The 20,113-nt window shown below is 44.2% G+C and overlaps 1 protein-coding gene across 11 annotated transcripts in view; it reads right to left on the bottom strand.

The window, feature by feature from the left end:
• LOC139546366 (guanine nucleotide exchange factor DBS-like) overlaps positions 1-20,113 on the bottom strand; it is a 118,966-nt gene that overhangs the window by 2,467 nt on the left and 96,386 nt on the right. For 5 of the 11 annotated variants that reach the window (XM_071354678.1, XM_071354675.1, XM_071354680.1 and 2 more), the window contains 21 exons: positions 19,989-20,103; positions 19,626-19,745; positions 19,188-19,379; positions 13,033-13,224; positions 12,299-12,458; positions 11,991-12,055; positions 11,784-11,857; positions 9,887-9,953; positions 8,451-8,566; positions 8,273-8,342; positions 8,071-8,163; positions 6,744-6,836; positions 5,903-6,028; positions 5,049-5,270; positions 4,825-4,917; positions 4,587-4,665; positions 4,378-4,471; positions 1,920-2,005; positions 1,401-1,487; positions 883-957; positions 513-593 (listed from right to left, as the gene is read on the bottom strand). In XM_071354678.1, the coding sequence (XP_071210779.1) occupies positions 513-593; positions 883-957; positions 1,401-1,487; positions 1,920-2,005; positions 4,378-4,471; positions 4,587-4,665; positions 4,825-4,917; positions 5,049-5,270; positions 5,903-6,028; positions 6,744-6,836; positions 8,071-8,163; positions 8,273-8,342; positions 8,451-8,566; positions 9,887-9,953; positions 11,784-11,857; positions 11,991-12,055; positions 12,299-12,458; positions 13,033-13,224; positions 19,188-19,379; positions 19,626-19,745; positions 19,989-20,103 (2,300 nt within the window). The remainder of the gene's footprint in view (positions 1-512; positions 594-882; positions 958-1,400; positions 1,488-1,919; positions 2,006-4,377; positions 4,472-4,586; positions 4,666-4,824; positions 4,918-5,048; positions 5,271-5,902; positions 6,029-6,743; positions 6,837-8,070; positions 8,164-8,272; positions 8,343-8,450; positions 8,567-9,886; positions 9,954-11,783; positions 11,858-11,990; positions 12,056-12,298; positions 12,459-13,032; positions 13,225-19,187; positions 19,380-19,625; positions 19,746-19,988; positions 20,104-20,113) is intronic. The other 6 variants (XM_071354672.1, XM_071354676.1, XM_071354673.1 and 3 more) reach the window with 6 other exon arrangements.

The raw sequence follows: 20,113 nt of genomic DNA, 5'->3' as shown, positions 1-20,113 counted from the left end.
CATAAGAGTATGGTGTGGACACACACACACACACACACACACACACACACACACACACACACACACACACACACACACACACACACACACACACACACACACACACACACACACACACACACACACACACACACACACACACACACACAGAGAGAGAGAGTGAGAGCAGGCACTGCAGCAACTTCTGCTAGACCAGATACGGTCAGTGACGGGGTGGACCGCAATCGGAGAGAACAGGACCAAGTCCAGTGGAACTCAACCACAAAGCCATCAGTGAGCCTACAGTAATCGTGCTGGACCATTCAGAACCGCAACACCACTAAGCAACCAGGAACGTGCCCGTTTCTTGATAAATGTATTGCATGTGCATACACACACTCAGGCCTGGGAACACAGTGTGTAGGGAGTGAGAAAGATGTGGGGCAAACCTCTCAAGGAAATTCGGCAGCCATTTTGTGATCATTCCACATTTCAATAGTCTAAACCAGTCCAGTCGAGTGCTGTACGGTTACCTCTCCTCTTGGTCTGTAAGAGACTCGAGGTGCTGAGCCACCTGACTCTGCCCAGGTGGAGGTGAGCGTGAGGTCCTGGGTCTGAGAGAGATAGATACACACGACCGCAATGAAACACAGTCAAAGGGATAGACCGCAGCGAACGTGCTCAACCACAGTAAATGACCGAGCGTGGTAACTACGACCACTGTTGCCTGTCAGTCAACACAATGTTTCATAGATTCCCTGATGAACCATGTTCTCTTTGTCTGAGGGGAGAAACTGCTGTGTGTAAAACAATCACCCTGACCAACCACGGTCGAAATGATCAAATACAGTGACCGTGGTCGACCACAGAGTCAGTGAACAGAGTTATTATGGGATGGTGTACCTTTGAAGCCGAACGGAGTGGGATCACTCTTTATCTCATGACGTTTGGTTTTATGGTCAGGGCTTGTGGCAGAACCTAGCCGAATACAAGAGGAGAGAGTGAAGAGGAGCAGCTAGACACTATCAGGAAGTAGAAATCAGTAGTAGCACATCTTTAAAGTGGAAGTTACAGGAAGTATGTCTACTCTGTCAGTAGTAGCACACACCACAGGGTTGAAAAACAGAGATACAGGGTCTGAAGCGGTCTATTCACTATCAGCTACAGTACAGCTCTAATTGGTCGGCTAAAGCTATGGGACGAAGTTACCTCTCTAGACACTAATCTGTACCTGACAGAGAGAGAGGCATCCTGGGTAAAGTTAAGCTTTTATTGTCAGGAGGTGAGAGGTCTGTGGAAGGAAGCATGCCATTTTTTTCATGTTGTAGGCTACAGTGCTGACATTAGCCGTGTAAAGTCCTGTCATGATGTAGTAACGTAAGGTACTATGGCAGCCCCTGGTGGCGAGATAGTGCTATTACCTTTGCTGAAGTTGCTGAAGCCCTGCAAGGTAAAACGCTTTTTAGCTACTGCTGCTCTGTCTAAGGTAGGACTGGTCACTGCCTCGTCTGGGCCAGGAGAAGGAGAGGAGCAGGGTAGAGAGGGAAGGAGGGAGAGGCGAGTGGGATGAGAAACAGGAGAGTGACAGGGAGAGGTATGTGAGACACAATAGAAGAAAGGGAGCGAAAGATAGAAAGTGCAGTAATGAGAGAAAGAAAGAAAAAGAAGAGACCACATAGGGAAAAAGGTGTAAGAGAGGAAAGTGAAGAGAAAGATTAGTCATCTCATCAAAGAGGGAGAAGCAAAGTTTAGTAAAGTGTAAAAGTCAGAAGCTAGTTTTGTTTAGATGAACAAGGAAAGCTTTAGGAAAGTGATAAGTATTAGACACAGGTGAGAGTAAAGAATAGTGCTGAATTTAGCATTAGACCCAGTTGAAAGGTGGTGGTCTGAGCTGGGTTTGCGTTATACAGCAGACCCTCCTACCCCCCCTTTCTGTTCACCTTTGGTTTTTGGGGAGGAGTTAGCGTCAGGGTTGCTGGGTTCTCCCTTCTTCACCTTCATGCTCCTCTCCTCTCTTCTAAATGAACTGGGGAAACAGGAGGATGAAACGGGTCAGTCAGAAACACACTGCAACCCACTGAGGGTACGCAACATGTTGTGTTCAGGTTATAACCATGATCAATTCTGTACCCACAAAACCCAGAACCATGTGATTTATACTAGACATACTAGACTGGAAAATAAATCCTTCTCATTGGTGCAAGAGAGGCGAAGACAAGTTGCTTGGCTACCCAGACTCCTTGCACCGGCCAAAAGCTACGTCATGCCCACGGACGTTAGTATCTTCTCCACAATGAGTCTGGATCTAAGTACCTCCCCGACCCAAGTGTCATACTTGACTAAAAGTAAAGATGCCTTAATAGAAAATTACTCAAGTAAAAGTGAAAGTCACCCAGTAAAATACTACTTGAGTAAAAGTCAAAGTATTTGGATTTAAATATACTTACTAATCAAAAGTAAATGTAATTGCTAAAATATACTTAAGTATCAAAAGTAAAAGTATAAATAATTTCACATTCTTTAAATTATTAAGCCAGTGGTTCCCAACCTTTGTCAGTTACTGTACCACCAACTGAATGTTGCTCTGCCTGGAGGACCCCTGAAGTACACCCTCATGTGCATTTTACCAGTAGGCCATTGGTCTCATGATTCTTCTCTAGTACCCCCTGTGGATAGGCCCAGTACCCCCAGGTGTCCTAGTACCCCCTGTGGATAGGCCCAGTACCCCCTGTGGATAGTCCCAGTACCCCCAGGTGTCCTAGTACCCCCTGTGGATAGGCCCAGTACCCCCAGGTGTCCTAGTACCCCCTGTGGATAGGCCCAGTACCCCCATGTGTCCTAGTACCCCCTGTGGATAGACCGAGTACCCTCAGGTGTCCTAGTACCCCCTGTGGATAGGCCCAGTACCCCCAGGGGACCTAGTACCCCCTGTGGATAGTCCCAGTACCCTCAGGTGTCCTAGTACCCCCCGTGGATAGGCCCAGTACCCCCAGGGGACCTAGTACCCCCTGTGGATATTCCGAGTACCCTCAGGTGTCCTAGTACCCCCTGTGGATAGACCGAGTACCCTCAGGTGTCCTAGTACCCCCTGTGGATAGTCCCAGTACCCTCAGGTGTCCTAGTACCCCCTGTGGATAGTCCCAGTACCCTCAGGTGTCCTAGTACCCCCTGTGGATAGACTGAGTACCCTCAGGTGTCCTAGTACCCCCTGTGGATAGACTGAGTACCCTCAGGTGTCCTAGTACCCCCTGTGGATAGTCCCAGTACCCTCAGGTGTCCTAGTACCCCCTGTGGATAGACTGAGTACCCTCAGGTGTCCTAGTACCCCCTGTGGATAGTCCCAGTACCCTCAGGTGTCCTAGTACCCCCTGTGGATAGACTGAGTACCCTCAGGTGTCCTAGTACCCCCTGTGGATAGTCCCAGTACCCTCAGGTGTCCTAGTACCCCCTGTGGATAGACCGAGTACCCTCAGGTGTCCTAGTACCCCCTGTGGATAGTCCCAGTACCCTCAGGTGTCCTAGTACCCCCTGTGGATAGGCCCAGTACCCTCAGGTGTTCTAGTACCCCCTGTGGATAGTCCCAGTACCCTCAGGGGACCTAGTACCCCTGGTTGGGCACCACTGTATTAAGCAAACCAGGCGGCACAATTTGTATTTACGGATAGCAAGGGGCACATTCAAACACTCAGACATAATTTACAAACAAAGCATTTGTGTTTAGTGAGTCCGTCAGATCAGAGACAGTAGGGATGACCAGGGATGTTCTCTTGATAAGTATGTGAATTAGACCACATTTTCCTGTAATGTAACAAGTACTTTTTGGTGTCAGGGAAAATGTATGGATTAAAATGTACATCATTTTCTTTAGGAATGTAGTAAAGTAAAAGTTGTCAAAAATATAAATAGTAAAGTACAGAAACCCCAAATAAACAACTTAAGTAGTACTTTAAAGTATTTTGATAGGTCAATATGGGACAAATGTAGGAGAGGGTCTGTGATAGGTCAATATGGCACAAGTGTGGGAGAGGGTCTGTGATAGGTCAATATGGAATGGAACACTAGTCACTTTAATAATGTTTACACATCTTGCATTACTCATCTCATATGTATATACTGTTTGTCTATACTATTCTACTGTATCTTAGTCCGTTCCGCTCTGACATGGCACAACCATATGTATATAGTCTTATATTTATTATACTTAGATTTGTGAGTATTGGGTATATGTTGTGTAATTTGTTAGATATTACTGCACTTTTGGAGCTAGAAGCACAAGCATTTTGCTACACCTGCAATAACATCTGCTAACAATGTGTATGTGACCAATAAAATTTGATTTGATATGGGACAAGTGTGGGAGGGGGTCTGTGATTGGTCAATATGTGTCAGGTGACTGACCCGAGGCTGACAGGTTCTCCAGCGGTAGGAGGGAACTGGAACAGTCCGTCTGACGACCTCTGTTGGCTGGCTTCTGGAAGACATGCAGGGAGATCTACCACAGTCCCACCTTATCATGAGCACTGAACAATGTAATACTCAATGTAATTACAATATAATACACTCTAAGTATTAGAAAGAAAACAAATACTATATGACCCCAGGTCTACCTCTGTAGGCCTCCAGCTGTGTTGTCAGAACCTTCCGGATCTCGTTCACCCACGTCGTTTTCACCTCATTCGTCGGGGCCTGAATTACAACGATGAAACCCATTACTGGTTAGTGCAGATATATGTGTTACATTCCAAACAGAGTCAGATGTGATTTGTGTATCATTGTAAAAAATAAATACATTGTCATGTAATCTATAGCAGTCGAATGGGCAGGATTTGAGTGCTGGTCACGCACCTGCACAATGTACACCTCCTCTCGTGAGTTGCACCAGACCTCAAACTTCTTGTTGTCACCTTTGGCATTCTCAGTGATGCCCACAGCACTCATCTGGTAGAAGGCATACCGTGTTGGAAAATGTTACCTTCTAAAACATCTATTTTAACTCACTTGCAATATCAAACACTTGGTAAGACCGACAGACACACAACACAGACAGACAGACAGACTGACTGACTCACGCTAAGGGACTGTTTGAAGCTGTAGGAGGGGGCTTTCTCATAGCCCTCCCCGTTCTCTTCGCGTCTCTTACAGAAGAGCAGGGCTTTCTCGTGCAGGAACAGGTGTCTCTGCATAGGCTTGAAGCGGGCCATGTCCTTGACCTTGGCGTGACCTTTCTTGTGTTCCGTCCACACGCTGAATGACCCCTGCATCAGCAGCCGGCCCAGGTCACCCAGGTGACCCTATCAGAGGAGGGGTCACAGGTCAGGAGAAAGTTCATGTGTCATCATAAGCTATGGTGCTGCTGACTCATGTAATATTCACATCTCTGATGTAATGTGATGTTGACGCCATGAAAGGAATATGTTTCATACATTATGAAGTACATTTCATAACAATATGCAGTACATTTCATACAATTTGCAGTACATTTCATACAATATGAAGTACATTTCATAACAATATGCAATACATTTGATACAATATGCAGTACATTTCATACAATATGAAGTACATTTCATAACAATATGCAGTACATTTCATAACAATATGCAATACATTTCATACAATATGCAGTACATTTCATACAATATGAAGTACATTTCATAACAATATGCAATACATTTGATACAATATGCAGTACATTTCATACAATATGAAGTACATTTCATAACAATATGCAGTACATTTCATAACAATATGCAGTACATTTCATACAATATGCAGTACATTTCATACAATATGCAGTACATTTCATAACAATATGCAGTACATTTCCTACAATATGAAGTACATTTCATAACAATATGCAGTACATTTGATACAATATGCAGTACATTTCATACAATGTGAAGTTGAGCGATGATAAACTCACATCGTATCCAGTGATAGCAATGAGGTGCATGGAGTCATTGACAGCCTTCAAGATTCCCAGGATAGAGGTGAGCGCCTCCTGCAGGGCCTCTGACCCCTCACAGCCCTTACTGTACTTTAGCAGCTCCTACAATTCAAAGACACACATTGACGTTTTGGATCTGTAATGGAATGGTGTATAAAGAACAAAGTACAAAGGATATTAATATGGACCTAAATATTTTAATGTTTGAGACAACAAAGCTAGAATCCTTAATTGGTGAAACTACCACGTCCCTTTGGGATATTACAACATCAAAGAAGTTACTACAAACAACCGACACAGTTTTCGCCATCTGACATCATTGCACGCACGATAGAACATCGGAATATGTACTGCAACTTTTTTTTACCACGTTGCTGGATGCTTCTTTCATCAACAAAACAAAAAGAAGAACAGTGGTGCTGTGTCCCCTTTATGGATTTCAGCTTTAAGGCATGAGGAAGTGAAGGAGAGAGGATGGAGCTGGGCTGATGAGGTATGGACTATAGGGGATGAGGGGCAGAGGGGAGAACAGTGGTGCTGTGTCCCCTTTATGGATTTCAGCTTTAAGGCATGAGGAAGTGAAGGAGAGAGGATGGAGCTGGGCTGATGAGGTATGGACTATAGGGGATGAGGGGCAGAGGGGTGAACAGTGGTGCTGTGTCCCCTTGTATGGATTTCAGCTTTAAGGCATGAGGAAGTGAAGGAGAGAGGATGGAGCTGGGCTGATGAGGTATGGACTATAGGGGATGAGGGGCAGAGGGGTGAGTCAGTGGTGCTGTTTCCCCAAATGCAGATTAGATCTTTAAAGATTATATACCTTCAACAGGAGCTGGTATTTGGTAATCCTCTGGACCGGTTTCAGGAGATAGGAATCCAAGCCCAGTTTATGTTCCAGCTTCTTCTGACATTCCTGGTGCAGACCAGAACAGGGAGAAAAGATTAGTAGGAAATAATAACCACTCAGGCCTGGAGCTTTTGGGGGTCTGTGTGTACCTCAGGGGAGGTGTGTATATGGTGTGTACCTCAGGGGAGGTGTGTATATGGTGTGTACATTAGGGGAGGTGGATATGGTGTGTACCTCAGAGGAGGTGTATGTATGGTGTGTACCTCAGGGGAGGTGTGTATATGGTGTGTACCTCAGGGGAGGTGTGTATATGGTGTGTACCTCAGGGGAGGTGTGGATATGGTGTGTACCTCAGGGGAGGTGTGTATATGGTGTGTACATTAGGGGAGGTGTGTATATGGTGTGTACCTCAGGGGAGGTGTGTATATGGTGTGTACATTAGGGGAGGTGTGTATATGGTGTGTACCTCAGGGGAGGTGTGGATATGGTGTGTACCTCAGGGGAGGTGTGTATATGGTGTGTACATTAGGGGAGGTGTGTATATGGTGTGTACCTCAGGGGAGGTGTGTATATGGTGTGTACCTCAGGGTAGGTGTGTATATGGTGTGTACCTCAGGGGAGGTGTGGATATGGTGTGTACCTCAGGGGAGGTGTGTATATGGTGTGTACCTCAGGGGAGGTGTGTATATGGTGTGTACCTCAGGGGAGGTGTGTATATGGTGTGTACATTAGGGGAGGTGTGTATATGGTGTGTACCTCAGGGGAGGTGTGGATATGGTGTGTACCTCAGAGGAGGTGTGTATATGGTGTGTACCTCAGGGGAGGTGTGTATATGGTGTGTACCTCAGGGGAGGTGTGTAAATAGTGTGTACCTTATGGGAGTGTGTATATGGTGTGTACCTCAGGGGAGGTGTGTATATGGTGTGTACCTCAGGGGAGGTGTGTAAATGGTGTGTACCTTATGGGAGGTGTGTGTATGGTGTGTACCTCAGGAGAGGTGTGTATATGGTGTGTACCTCAGGGGAGGTGTGTATATGGTGTGTACATTAGGGGAGGTGTGTATATGGTGTGTACCTCAGGGGAGGTGTGTATATGGTGTGTACCTCAGGGGAGGTGTATATTGTGTGTACCTCAGGGGAGGTGTGTATATGGTGTGTACCTCAGAGGAGGTTTATGTATGGTGTGTACCTCAGGGGAGGTGTATATGGTGTGTACCTCAGGGGAGGTGTATATGGTGTGTACCTCAGAGGAGGTGTGTATATGGTGTGTACCTCAGAGGAGGTGTGTATATGGTGTGTACCTGGAAGAATGTGCAGTCGGAGCACTGTCTCCACAAGCTCTCAGAGCGAGGTTTATTCTGACAATACTTCTCATAGATCTGCAGGTCTGTCATCTGAGAGAGAGAGAGAGAGAAAATAAAGAAAAGAGAGAAATAGCCCTGCTTCACAATCAGACTAGTGATTTAGACGCCACATATCCCAGTTCAATCTCCAATCACTGACCCTCTTCAGAAAACAACGACCCACAAGTTCCGGGCAGCCTTGGTACTCTTCCAACTCCCCCAGAAAGGTCCTGGAAGATGACAAGAAACAGAGAGATCATCAGTCAGTTAATACAATGACAGTAGTTCTATCACTGTGTAAGCACCATTATTAACCGCTAGGGAGGGCGCTCATTTACCTCTTGTGGAAGGTGTAGATCTCTGGCATGTTGCCAAACAGCACATCTTTCTTGTTCTGCAGAGGAGCGGGCATGAGGCTGGCCATGGCTGGATTGTCCATCTCTGAGGCATAGCCCTTAAATACACAGAGAAAGATGATTTAGGATGACCTAGAGACAGATCTCAGGTCAGTTTTGTGAACCAGCACCTCTAATGATTGAGCTCATGATTTGGAGAGGGTAAGCTGAATACTTAAGACAGATGCACACAGGTGAAGACGACTGACAGGGTTCATAGGGTCCAGGGGAGAGGGGAGAGGGATTGAGGATTAATGGGTCCAGGGGAGAGGGTTCATATGGTCCAGGGGAGAGGGTTCATATGGTCCAGGGGAGAGGGATTGAGGGTTCATATGGTCCAGGGGAGAGGGCTCATATGGTCCAGGGGAGAGGGATAAGAGGGTTAATATGGTCCAGGGGAGAGGGCTCATATGGTCCAGGGGAGAGGGCTCATATGGTCCAGGGGAGAGGGTTCATATGGTCCAGGGGAGAGGGTTCATATGGTCGAGGGGAGAGGGATTGAGGGTCCATATGGTCCAGGGGAGAGGGATTGAGGGTTAATATGGTCCAGGGGAGAGGGATTGAGGGTTCATATGGTCCAGGGGAGAGGGATTGAGGGTTAATATGGTCCAGGGGAGAGGGATTGAGGATTAATGGGTCCAGGGGAGAGGGTTCATATGGTCCAGGGGAGAGGGCTCATATGGTCCAGGGGAGAGGGTTCATATGGTCCAGGGGAGAGGGTTCATATGGTCCAGGGGAGAGGGCTCATATGGTCCAGGGGAGAGGGTTCATATGGTCCAGGGGAGAGGGATTGAGGGTCCATATGGTCCAGGGGAGAGGGTTCATATGGTACCGGGGAGAGGGTTCATATGGTCCAGGGGAGAGGGTTCATATGGTACCGGGGAGAGGGTTCATATGGTCCAGGGGAGAGGGTTCATATGGTACCGGGGAGAGGGTTCATATGGTCCAGGGGAGGGGGTTCATATGGTCCAGGGGAGAGGGTTCATATGGTCCAGGGGAGAGGGTTCATATGGTCCAGGGGAGAGGGTTCATATGGTCCAGGGGAGAGGGTTCATATGGTCCAGGGGAGAGGGATTGAGGGTTCATATGGTCCAGGGGAGAGGGATTGAGGGTTCATATGGTCCAGGGGAGAGGGTTCATATGGTCCAGGGGAGAGGGTTCATATGGTCCAGGGGAGGGGGTTCATATGGTCCAGGGGAGAGGGATTGAGGGTCCATATGGTCCAGGGGAGAGGGTTCATATGGTCCAGGGGAGAGGGTTCATATGGTCCAGGGGAGAGGGTTCATATGGTCCAGGGGAGAGGGTTCATATGGTCCAGGGGAGAGGGTTCATATGGTCCAGGGGAGGGGGTTCATATGGTCCAGGGGAGAGGTACACACCTGTAGGACACAGTGCAGTTCCTCCACGTACCCCCTTTCTGTCTCCAGCAGCTCATTCATTACATGTCTACAGAGCGACATAGCACAGGTCAGACAGAGTATAGACAGGTCAGGCATGATTTAGACAGGTTTAGGGTTGCAATATTCCGGTAATTTTCCCCAAATTCCTTGGTTTTCCAGGAATCCCAGTTGGAAGACTCCCGGAATTGAGAGGGAATAAGCAGGAAATCCGGAATCCTCCCACTATGTTTCTGGGAAAACTGGGCATTCTGGGAAAGTTACTGGAATTTTGCCTCCCTAAACGGGTCAGACATAATTATATTCTAATAATACAGACGGGTCAGACATAATTATATTATAATATATAGACGGGTCAGACATAATTATATTATAATATATAGACGGGTCAGACATAATTATATTATAATAATAGGCTGGTCAGACATAATTATATTATAATAATATAGATGGGTCAGACATAATTATATTATAATAATATAGGCTGGTCAGACATAATTATATTATAATAATATAGATGGGTCAGACATAATTATATTATAATAATATAGGCTGGTCAGACATAATTATATTATAATAATATAGACTGGTCAGACATAATTATAATATAGACTGGTCAGACATAATTATAATATAGACTGGTCAGACATAATTATAATATAGACAGGTCAGACATAATTATATTATAATAATATAGGCTGGTCAGACATAATTATATTATAATAATATAGACCGGTCAGACATAATTATATTATAATAATATAGACAGGTCAGACATAATTATATTATAATAATATAGGCTGGTCAGACATAATTATATTATAATAATATAGACGGGTCAGACATAATTATATTATAATATATAGACGGGTCAGACATAATTATATTATAATATATAGACGGGTCAGACATAATTATATTATAATATATAGACGGGTCAGACATAATTATATTATAATAATATAGACGGGTCAGACATAATTATATTATAATAATATAGACGGGTCAGACATAATTATATTATAATAATACAGACGGGTCAGACATAATTATATTATAATAATACAGACGGGTCAGACATAATTATATTATAATAATATAGGCTGGTCAGACATAATTATATTATAATAATATAGACGGGTCAGACATAATTATATTATAATAATATAGACTGGTCAGACATAATTATATTATAATAATATAGACGGGTCAGTCATAATATTATAGTAATATAGACTGGTCAGACATAATTATATTATAACAATACAGACTGGTCAGACATAATTATATTATAACAATATAGATGGGTCAGACATAATTATATTATAATAATATAGACGGGTCAGTCATAATATTATAGTAATATAGACTGGTCAGACATAATTATATTATAATAATATAGATGGGTCAGACATAATTATATTATAATAATATAGACGGGTCAGTCATAATATTATAGTAATATAGACGGGTCAGTCATAATATTATAGTAATATAGACTGGTCAGACATAATTATATTATAACAATACAGACAGGTCAGACATAATTATATTATAACAATACAGACAGGTCAGACATAATTATATTATAATATATAGACGGGTCAAACATAATTATATTATAACAATACAGACTGGTCAGACATAATTATATTATAATAATACAGACAGGTCAGGTGTTATAGCTTACATACAGGCCATACATGATACAGACACCAGATGATTAAGGAGCCTATATAATTCTTATTTCTATGGGGTGAAACACAACACAGAGAGGTCAGAGAAACATCAAAGACTCAATGCAGACAGATGGTCAGACATAACGAAGACACTAGCCATCATACATCATAACAGCTGACAGAACACAGACAGAACTTACTTTCTGAGGATGGCCAGGTTCTCGTCCTCCTCTGACAGTGAGGTACTTCTGTTGCTCTGTAGCTGGTCCTCCACCTGTGAACACAGGATAGGATGAGGATCTACTGAAATTACTGGAGCTAGTGTCTCATTTAACATACATATTACTGGTATGGTAATACTACCCCACAGTAAAAGACTGACCAAAGTAAGAGGAACCTCTACTTACTGTTCTACAGCTGACCCCATTCACAGAGTCTCCCTCTGAGCAACTCTTCTCCAGCACTCTCTTTGCTATGGCGCAGAGGAAGAGAGAGGTGCGGACATGAGGTGGGAAATTAACACTATACACGTATCTAAATATACATTGACTGTTCCAGTTAAAAGAGCATTAACTCTATGTCGGGACTGTATTTGTGAGGACAGAGTGCTGGTGGTATGTAAGGACTGGTGGTATATTAGGACTGGTGGTATGTAAGGACTGGTGGTATGTAAGGACTGGTGGTATGTAAGAACATGTGATATGTCGGGGCTCACCTGGCGAGGAGAGTGGGGACTTGATGAAGGCTTCAGGCCTTGGGGCCACAGGCTGGACTGGCCTGGTCTGTTTGGCTGCCAGCTTCTTCAGACTGACCATCCTCTTCTCAAACATCTCCTGCACGGACACCTGCTTCTGAAAGACTTTCTCTACTTGGTTCTGAGGGAGGAGGAGAGGAGAGGAAAGGGGGAGATGAGAGGAGAGGAAAGGGGGAGATGAAAGGAGGAGAGGAGAGGAAAGGGGGAGATGAGAGGAGAGGAAAGGGGGAGATGAAAGGAGGAGAGGAGAGGAAAGGGGGAGATGAGAGGAGAGGAAAGGGGGGAGATGAGAGGAAAGGGGGAGATGAGAGGAGAGGAAAGAGGGGAGATGAGAGGAGAGGAAAGGGGGGAGATGAGAGGAGAGGAAAGAGGGGAGATGAGAGGAGAGGAAAGGGGGGAGAGGAGAGAAAAGAGGGGAGATGAGAGGAGAGGAAAGGGGGGAGATGAGAGGAGAGGAAAGGGGGGAGATGAGAGGAGAGGAAAGAGGGGAGATGAGAGGAGAGGAAAGGGGGGAGATGAGAGAAGAGGAAAGGAGAGAGGAGTGCAGAGGACCAAGGAGCAACATTACTGTGGGACACTCACAGGCGTTGACAGCTGTTTGTTTTCTTTTCTTTGCGTTGACTTATTGACGTTATGATGACACATTTTAGTGACATCCAGACATGGATTCATGTCAGAGAGCTGGATCCCCTTACCCTGAAGTCCTGGTTGAGCACTGTCTTGTAATCACTGTAGATGGCGCTAGGATCAGTTAGTTTGTTCTGTCCCGCCGTATCTAGGTAACGCTCCATCTCCTGCAGCGCTGACTCCGCCCCTTCATGTGACTGACACTTGTCCACGGGTTGGGAGGCCAGCAGGTAGAGGCCATCACCACACCACTTAGCAGCCTGAGAGAGAGAGTGATAGGGAAAGTGAGTTTTTAGAGGTTTATGAGGTTGATTTGATTGACTTTATGTGTGTGTGTGTGTCTGTGTGCGTGCGTGCGCGTGTGTGTGTGTGTATATATATATACAGTATATGTACAGTACCAGTCAAAAGTTTGGACACACCTACTCATTCAAGGGTTTTTCTTTATTTTACTATTTTCTACATTGTAGAATAATAGTGAAGACATAAAAACTATGAAATAATCTATGGAATCATGTAGTAAACCAAAAAGTGTTAAACAAATCAAAATATATGTTATATTTGAGATTCTTCAATGTAGCCACCCTTTGCCTTGAAGACAGCTTTGCACACTCTTGGTATTCTCTCAACCAGCTTCACCTGGAATGCTTTTCCAACAGTCTTGAAGGAGTTCCCAAATATGCTGAGAACTTGTTGGCTGCTTTTTCTTCACTCTGCGGTCCAACTCATCCCAAACCATCTCAATTGGGTTGAGGTCGGGTGATTAAGGAGGCCAGGTCATCGGCTGCAGCACTCCATTACTCTCCTTGGTCAAATAGCCCTTACACAGCCTGGAGGTGTGTTGGGTCATTGTCCTGTTGAAAAACAAATTATAGTCCCACTAAGCGCAAACCAGATGGGATGGCGTATCGCTGCAGAATTCTGTGGTAGCCATGCTGGTTAAGTGTGCCTTGAATTCTAAATAAATCACCAGCAAAGCACCCCCACACCATCAAACCTCCTCCTCCATGCTTCACGGTTGGAACCACACATGTGGAGATCATCTGTTCACCTACTCTGCGTTTCACAAAGACACAGTGGTTGGAACCAAAAATCTCAAATTTGGACAGACCAAATGGCATATTTCCACCGGTCTAATATCCATTGCTTGTGTTTCTTGGCCCAAGCAAGTCTCTTCTTCTTATTGGTATCCTTTAGTCAGTCCCTACAGGATTCCGCGATTCTGTGATCGCATAATTCCATTTCAAAATCAACCAATCAGCACATATTATGCGAGAGCTCACGATTTTGACCAATCCCCAGACTTTTAGCGCATAAAAGGGTCCAATCAAAAGTGGGTTCGTAATTTTAACCAATTACTGCACTGTTACCGTGGAAAATGGCCCAATCCAACAAAGTTTCCCCCCCAGGCCTGTCAGCGTATTCACGTGCGAAGATGATGGGTGATTGTTGATGGCTGATAGGCAGTACAATGAACAGAAATCAATCTCATTTGCCAACAAAAATAACAGCTAACGAGCGCGCAAAATTTAAAAAGAAAATGTTTTTTGTAAACTGGAGAAATTCAACAATCAACAGTCACTTCGAATAAGCAAAGCATATGAGAATGTCAGAGCAGTTCCCACAGCAGCGGCAGACCCCCATGATTGAAGTGGTAGCATGGAAGACTGTGGTAAGCGCTGAAAGAATCAAGGTGAGTGGCGTTTTACTCAAACTTTAACTCCGCTAACCTTGGCTTTAGTAGGGTGGAGGGCACTCTGTTCTCCCCAGTCTAACCTTGGCTTTAGTAGGGTGGTCGGCACTCTGTTCTCCCCAGTCTAACCTTGGCTTTAGTAGGGTGGAGGGCACTCTATTCTCCCCAGTCTAACCTTGGCTTTAGTAGGGTGGAGGGCACTCTATTCTCCCCAGTCTAACCTTGGCTTTAGTAGGGTGGTCGGCACTCTGTTCTCCCCAGTCTAACCTTGGCTTTAGTAGGGTGGAGGGCACTCTATTCTCCCCAGTCTAACCTTGGCTTTAGTAGGGTGGAGGGCACTCTATTCTCCCCAGTCTAACCTTGGCTTTAGTAGGGTGGTCGGCACTCTATTCTCCCCAGTCTAACCTTGGCTTTAGTAGGGTGGTCGGCACTCTGTTCTCCCCAGTCTAACCTTGGCTTTAGTAGGGTGGTCGGCACTCTGTTCTCCCCAGTCTAACCTTGGCTTTAGTAGGGTGGTCGGCACTCTGTTCTCCCCAGTCTAACCTTGGCTTTAGTAGGGTGGTCGGCACTCTGTTCTCCCCAGTCTAACCTTGGCTTTAGTAGGGTGGTCGGCACTCTGTTCTCCCCAGTCTAACCTTGGCTTTAGTAGGGTGCTCGGCACTCTGTTCTCCCAGTCTGTTCTATGGAGAGCGCTGCTCCAAGCACTGAGTGTAATTTGACAGCTTTGCCGTTATAAACTCTCTGTAAAACTTAATATGGATCACAAAAGCTAATACGGATCTTTCTGGATAAAAAAAAAATGCAATAGTACATATCAATCACATTTTCTGTCCTTTATCTACCTTACAATCCCTTCAGAAAAAATCACAATCTCAAGTATTTTGAAGTCAACTTATTAGACAGAGCACATATTACTTTTTTATTGCTGTATATGAAATTAACGTGAAAAAAACATAGCAAAATGTATCGCAGAATTTCAGAAAAGCTCCCGCAAAACCAAGCAGTTTTGGCCGCAGAAATCACAAAAAAATTTGCAAAAACCTGGAGGGACTGTTTAGTAGTGGTTTCTTTGCAGCAATTCGACCATGAAGGCCTGATTCACGCAGTCTCCTCTGAACAGTTGATGTTGAGATGTGTCTGTTACTTGAACTCTGTGAAGCATTTATTTGGGCTGCAATTTCTGAGGCTGGTAACTTTAATTAACTTATCCTCTGCAGCAGCATGAAGCACATTGAGGGAATGCCAAGAGTTTGCAAAACTGTCATCAAGGCAAAGGGTGGCTACATTGAAGAATCTTAATCGTAACATATATTTAGATTTGTTAAACACTTTTTTGGTTACTACATGATTCCATAAGTGTTATTTCATAGTTTTGATGTCTTCACTATTATTCTACATAGTAAAAATAAAGAAAAACCCTTGAATGAGTAGGTGTGTCCAAACTTTTGACTGATACTATATATGTGTGTGTGTGTGTATATACAGTCTGTGTGTGTATATACAGTATATGTGTGTACAGTTGAAGTCGGAAAAATTTAGGTTGGAGTCAGTAAAACTCGTTTTTCAACCACTCCAGAAATTTCTTGTTAACGAACTATAGTTTTGGCAAGTTAGTTAGGACATCTACTTTGTGCATGACACAAGTCATTTTTCAGACAGATTATTTCACTTATAATTCACTGTATCACAATTCCAGTGGGTCAGAAGTTACCATACACTAAGTTGACTGTGCCTTTAAAACAGCTTGGAAAATTCCAGAAAATGATGTCATGGCTTTAGAACCTTCTGATAGGCTAATTTACATAATTTGAATCAATTGGCGGTATAACTGTGGATGTATTTAAAGGCCTACCTTCATACTCAGTGCTTCCTTGCATGACATCATGGGAAAATCAAAAGAAATCAGCCAAGACCTTAGAAAAAAAATGTAGACCTCCACAAGTCTGGTTCATTCTTGGGAGCAATTTCCAAACGCCTGAAGGTACCCCGTTCATCTGTACAAACAATAGTACGCAAGTATAAACACCATGGGACCACGCCGCCGTCATACCGTTCAGGAAGGAGACGCATTCTGTCTCCTAGAGATGAACGTACTTTGTTGAGAAAAGTGCAAATCAATCCCAGAACAACAGCAAAGGACCTTGTGAAGATGCTGGAGGAAACAGGTACAAAAGTATCTATATCCACAGTAAAAAGAGTCCTATATTGACAAGGCCGCTCAGCAAGGAAGAAGCCACTGCTCCAAAACCGTCATAAAAAAGCCAGACTACGGTTTGCAACTGCACATGGGGACAAAGATCGTACTTTTTGGAGAAATGTCCTCTGGTCTGATGAAACAAAAATAGAACTGTTCTGCCATAATGACCATTGTTATGTTTGGAGGAAAAAGGGTGGGACTTGCAAGCTGAAGAACACCATCCCAACCGTGAAGCACGGGGGTGGCAACATCATGTTTTGGGGGTGCGTTGCTGCAGGAGGGACTGGTGCACTTCACAAAATAGAGGACATCATGAGGAGGAAAGGGATGTGGATATATTGAAGCAACATCTCAAGACATCAGTCAGGAAGTTAAAGCTTGGTCGCAAATGGGTCTTCCAAATGGACAATGACCCCAAGCATACTTCCAAAGTTGTGGCAAAATGGCTTAAGGACAACAAAGTATAGGTATTGGAGTGGCCATCACAAAGCCCTGACCTCAATCCCATAGAAAATGTCTGGGCAGAACTGAAAAAGCATGTGCGAGCAAGGAGGCCTACAAACCTGACTCAGTTACACCAGCTCTGTCAGGAGGAATAGGCCAAAATTCACCCAACTTATTGTGGGACACTTGTGAAAGGCTACCCGAAACGTTTGACCCAAGTTAAACAATTTAAAGGCAATGCTTCCAAATACTAATTGAGTGTATGTAAACTTCTGACCCACTGGGAATGTGATGAAGGAAACAAAAGCTGAAATAAATCATTCTCTCTACTATTATTCTGCCATTTCGAATTCTTAAAATAAAGTGGTGATCCTAACTGACCTAAGACAGGGAATTTCTACTAGGAAAACTGAGTTAAAATGTATTTGGCTATGTATGTAAACTTCCGACTTCAACTGTACACTACCGTTCAAAAGTTACTTAGAAATTCTCGTTTTTGAAAGAAAAAAAATGAAAAAAAATCCATTAAAATAATATCAAATTGATCAGAAATACAGTGTAGACATTGTTAATGATGTAAATGACTATTGTAGCTGGAAATGGCACATTTTCTATGGATATCTACCTAGGTGTACAGAGGCCCATTATCAGCAACCATCACTCCTGTGTTCCAATGGCACGTTGTGTTAGCTAATCCAAGTTTATCATTTTAAAAGACTAATTGATCTTTAGAAAATAATTTTGTAATTATGTTAGTACACCTGACAACTATTGTGCTGATTAAAGAACCAGTCAAACTGGCCTTGTTTAGACTAGTTGAGTATCTGGAGCATCAGCATTTGTGGGTTTGATTACAGGCTCAAAATGTCCAGAAACAAAGAACTTTGTTCTGAAACTCATCAGTCTATTCTGTTCTGAGAAATGAAGGCTATTCCATGCGAGAAATTGCCAATCCTCCACCAAATTTCACAGTGGGTGCGAGACCTGGAGAGGCCTACAAGCCACAGTGTCTCAAACCCACTGTGACATTTGGTGGAGGATTGGTGATGATCTGGGGGTGCTTCAGCGAGGCTGGAATCAGGCAGATTTGTCTTTGTGAAGGACGCATGAATCAATCCTCGTACAAGGTTGTCCTGGAAGAAAACTTGCTTCCTTCTGCTCTGACAATGTTCCCCAACTCTGAGGATTGTTTTTTCCAGCAGGATAATGCTCCATGCCACACAGCCAGGTCAATCAAGGTGTGGATGGAGGACCACCAGATCAAGACCCTGTCATAGCCAGCCCGATCTCAGACCTGAACCCCACTGAAAACCTCTGGAATGTGATCAAGAGGAAGATGGATGGTCACAAGCCATCAAACAAACCTGAGCTGTTTGAATTTTTGTGCCAGGAGCGGCATAAAGTCACCCAACATCAATGTGAAAGACTGGTGGAGAGCATGCCAAGACGCATGAAAGCTGTGATTGAAAATCAGGGTTATTCCACCAAATATTGATTTCTGAACTCTTCCTAAGTTAAAACATTAGTATTGTGTTGTTTAAAAATGAATATGAACTTATTGTCTTTGCATTATTCGAGGTCTGACAACACTGCATCTTTCTTGTTATTTTGACCAGTCTTCTGCAAATAAATGCTCTAAATGACAATATTTTGAGTTGGAATTTGGGAGAAATGTTGTCAGTAGGTTATAGAATAAAGCAAAAAAAATGTTATTTTTACCCAAACATACCTATAAATAGTAAAACCATAGAAACTGATAATTTTGCAATGGTCTCTTAATTTTTTCCGGACTGTATATATATATATATATGTGTGTATGTGTGTGTGTATATATACAGTATATCTGTGTATATACAGTACGTTTGTGTGTGTGTGTCTGTCCCTCTCACCCTCTCCAGATTGTGGTGTAGTTCCATAGCTCTGAGTAGGTGATCTTTCCTTGCTCTCAGGGTGGAACTAAGTTCCTTGCTCACGGCTCGGAGCTCGCTGCATTTGGGCTGAATGGAGTCCTCAGCGTAGTGAGAGCTCTGGATCAACTCGTCACCCTCACGGGCCAAAGCTTGGGCTTCGTCCAATACCTCCTACAGAGAGAGAGAGAGTGTGTGAGAGGGAGGGAGGGGGGGGAGGAGAAAGAGAGAGAGCGAAAGGGGGAGAGTGTGAGAGAAAGAGAGAGAGTGTGTGTGAGAGTAGGAGAGGGAGAGGGAGAGAGAGAGAGAGAGAGAGAGAGAGAGAGAGAGAGAGAGAGAGAGAGAGAGAGAGAAAAAGAAATAACAGGGAGATGATATGTGCTGTAGATAATATGTGTATCAGTGTGTGTGTTTACTTACTAAGACTCTCTCCTCGTGGCTGTTCAGGTCGCGGAAGATGTGATCAGCATGGGCAGGGTTTATTCCCACCTCTGAGAAAACTGTCAATCTATCTGCCACCTGGTCCAGCAGACATCTCATCTGGAAGAGCAACACACACAGAGGCAATGACCTTTGGTAGGACATACACAAAGATCCAGATGTACATGCATCAACACAGGTGGCTGTGTCACTGTCCCACAGATGTAAGATCAGCTGTGTCACTATGTTGCTCTGTGGTGTATTGCTTTCAGATACTGTAGCTAGTCTATGTTACCCAAGGTGTACAGACGTCAGGTGTGTGTGTGTGTGTGTGTGTATGTGTGTGTGTGTTGTCCCACTCACCTCTCTGAAGTTGTGTTCAAAGTGGCGGAGCTGCAGACATTGCTCCAGCTTGGCCTGGTGTGTCCCCCAGAACTCATCACACGCCCGCTCTGTCTCATCCAACTGGGACAACAGTCTGATAGAGG

The sequence above is a fragment of the Salvelinus alpinus genome, chromosome 20 (assembly GCF_045679555.1).
Source record: "Salvelinus alpinus chromosome 20, SLU_Salpinus.1, whole genome shotgun sequence".
NCBI lineage: Eukaryota > Metazoa > Chordata > Actinopteri > Salmoniformes > Salmonidae > Salvelinus > Salvelinus alpinus.
This window is presented reverse-complemented; position numbering and strand designations above follow the sequence as displayed.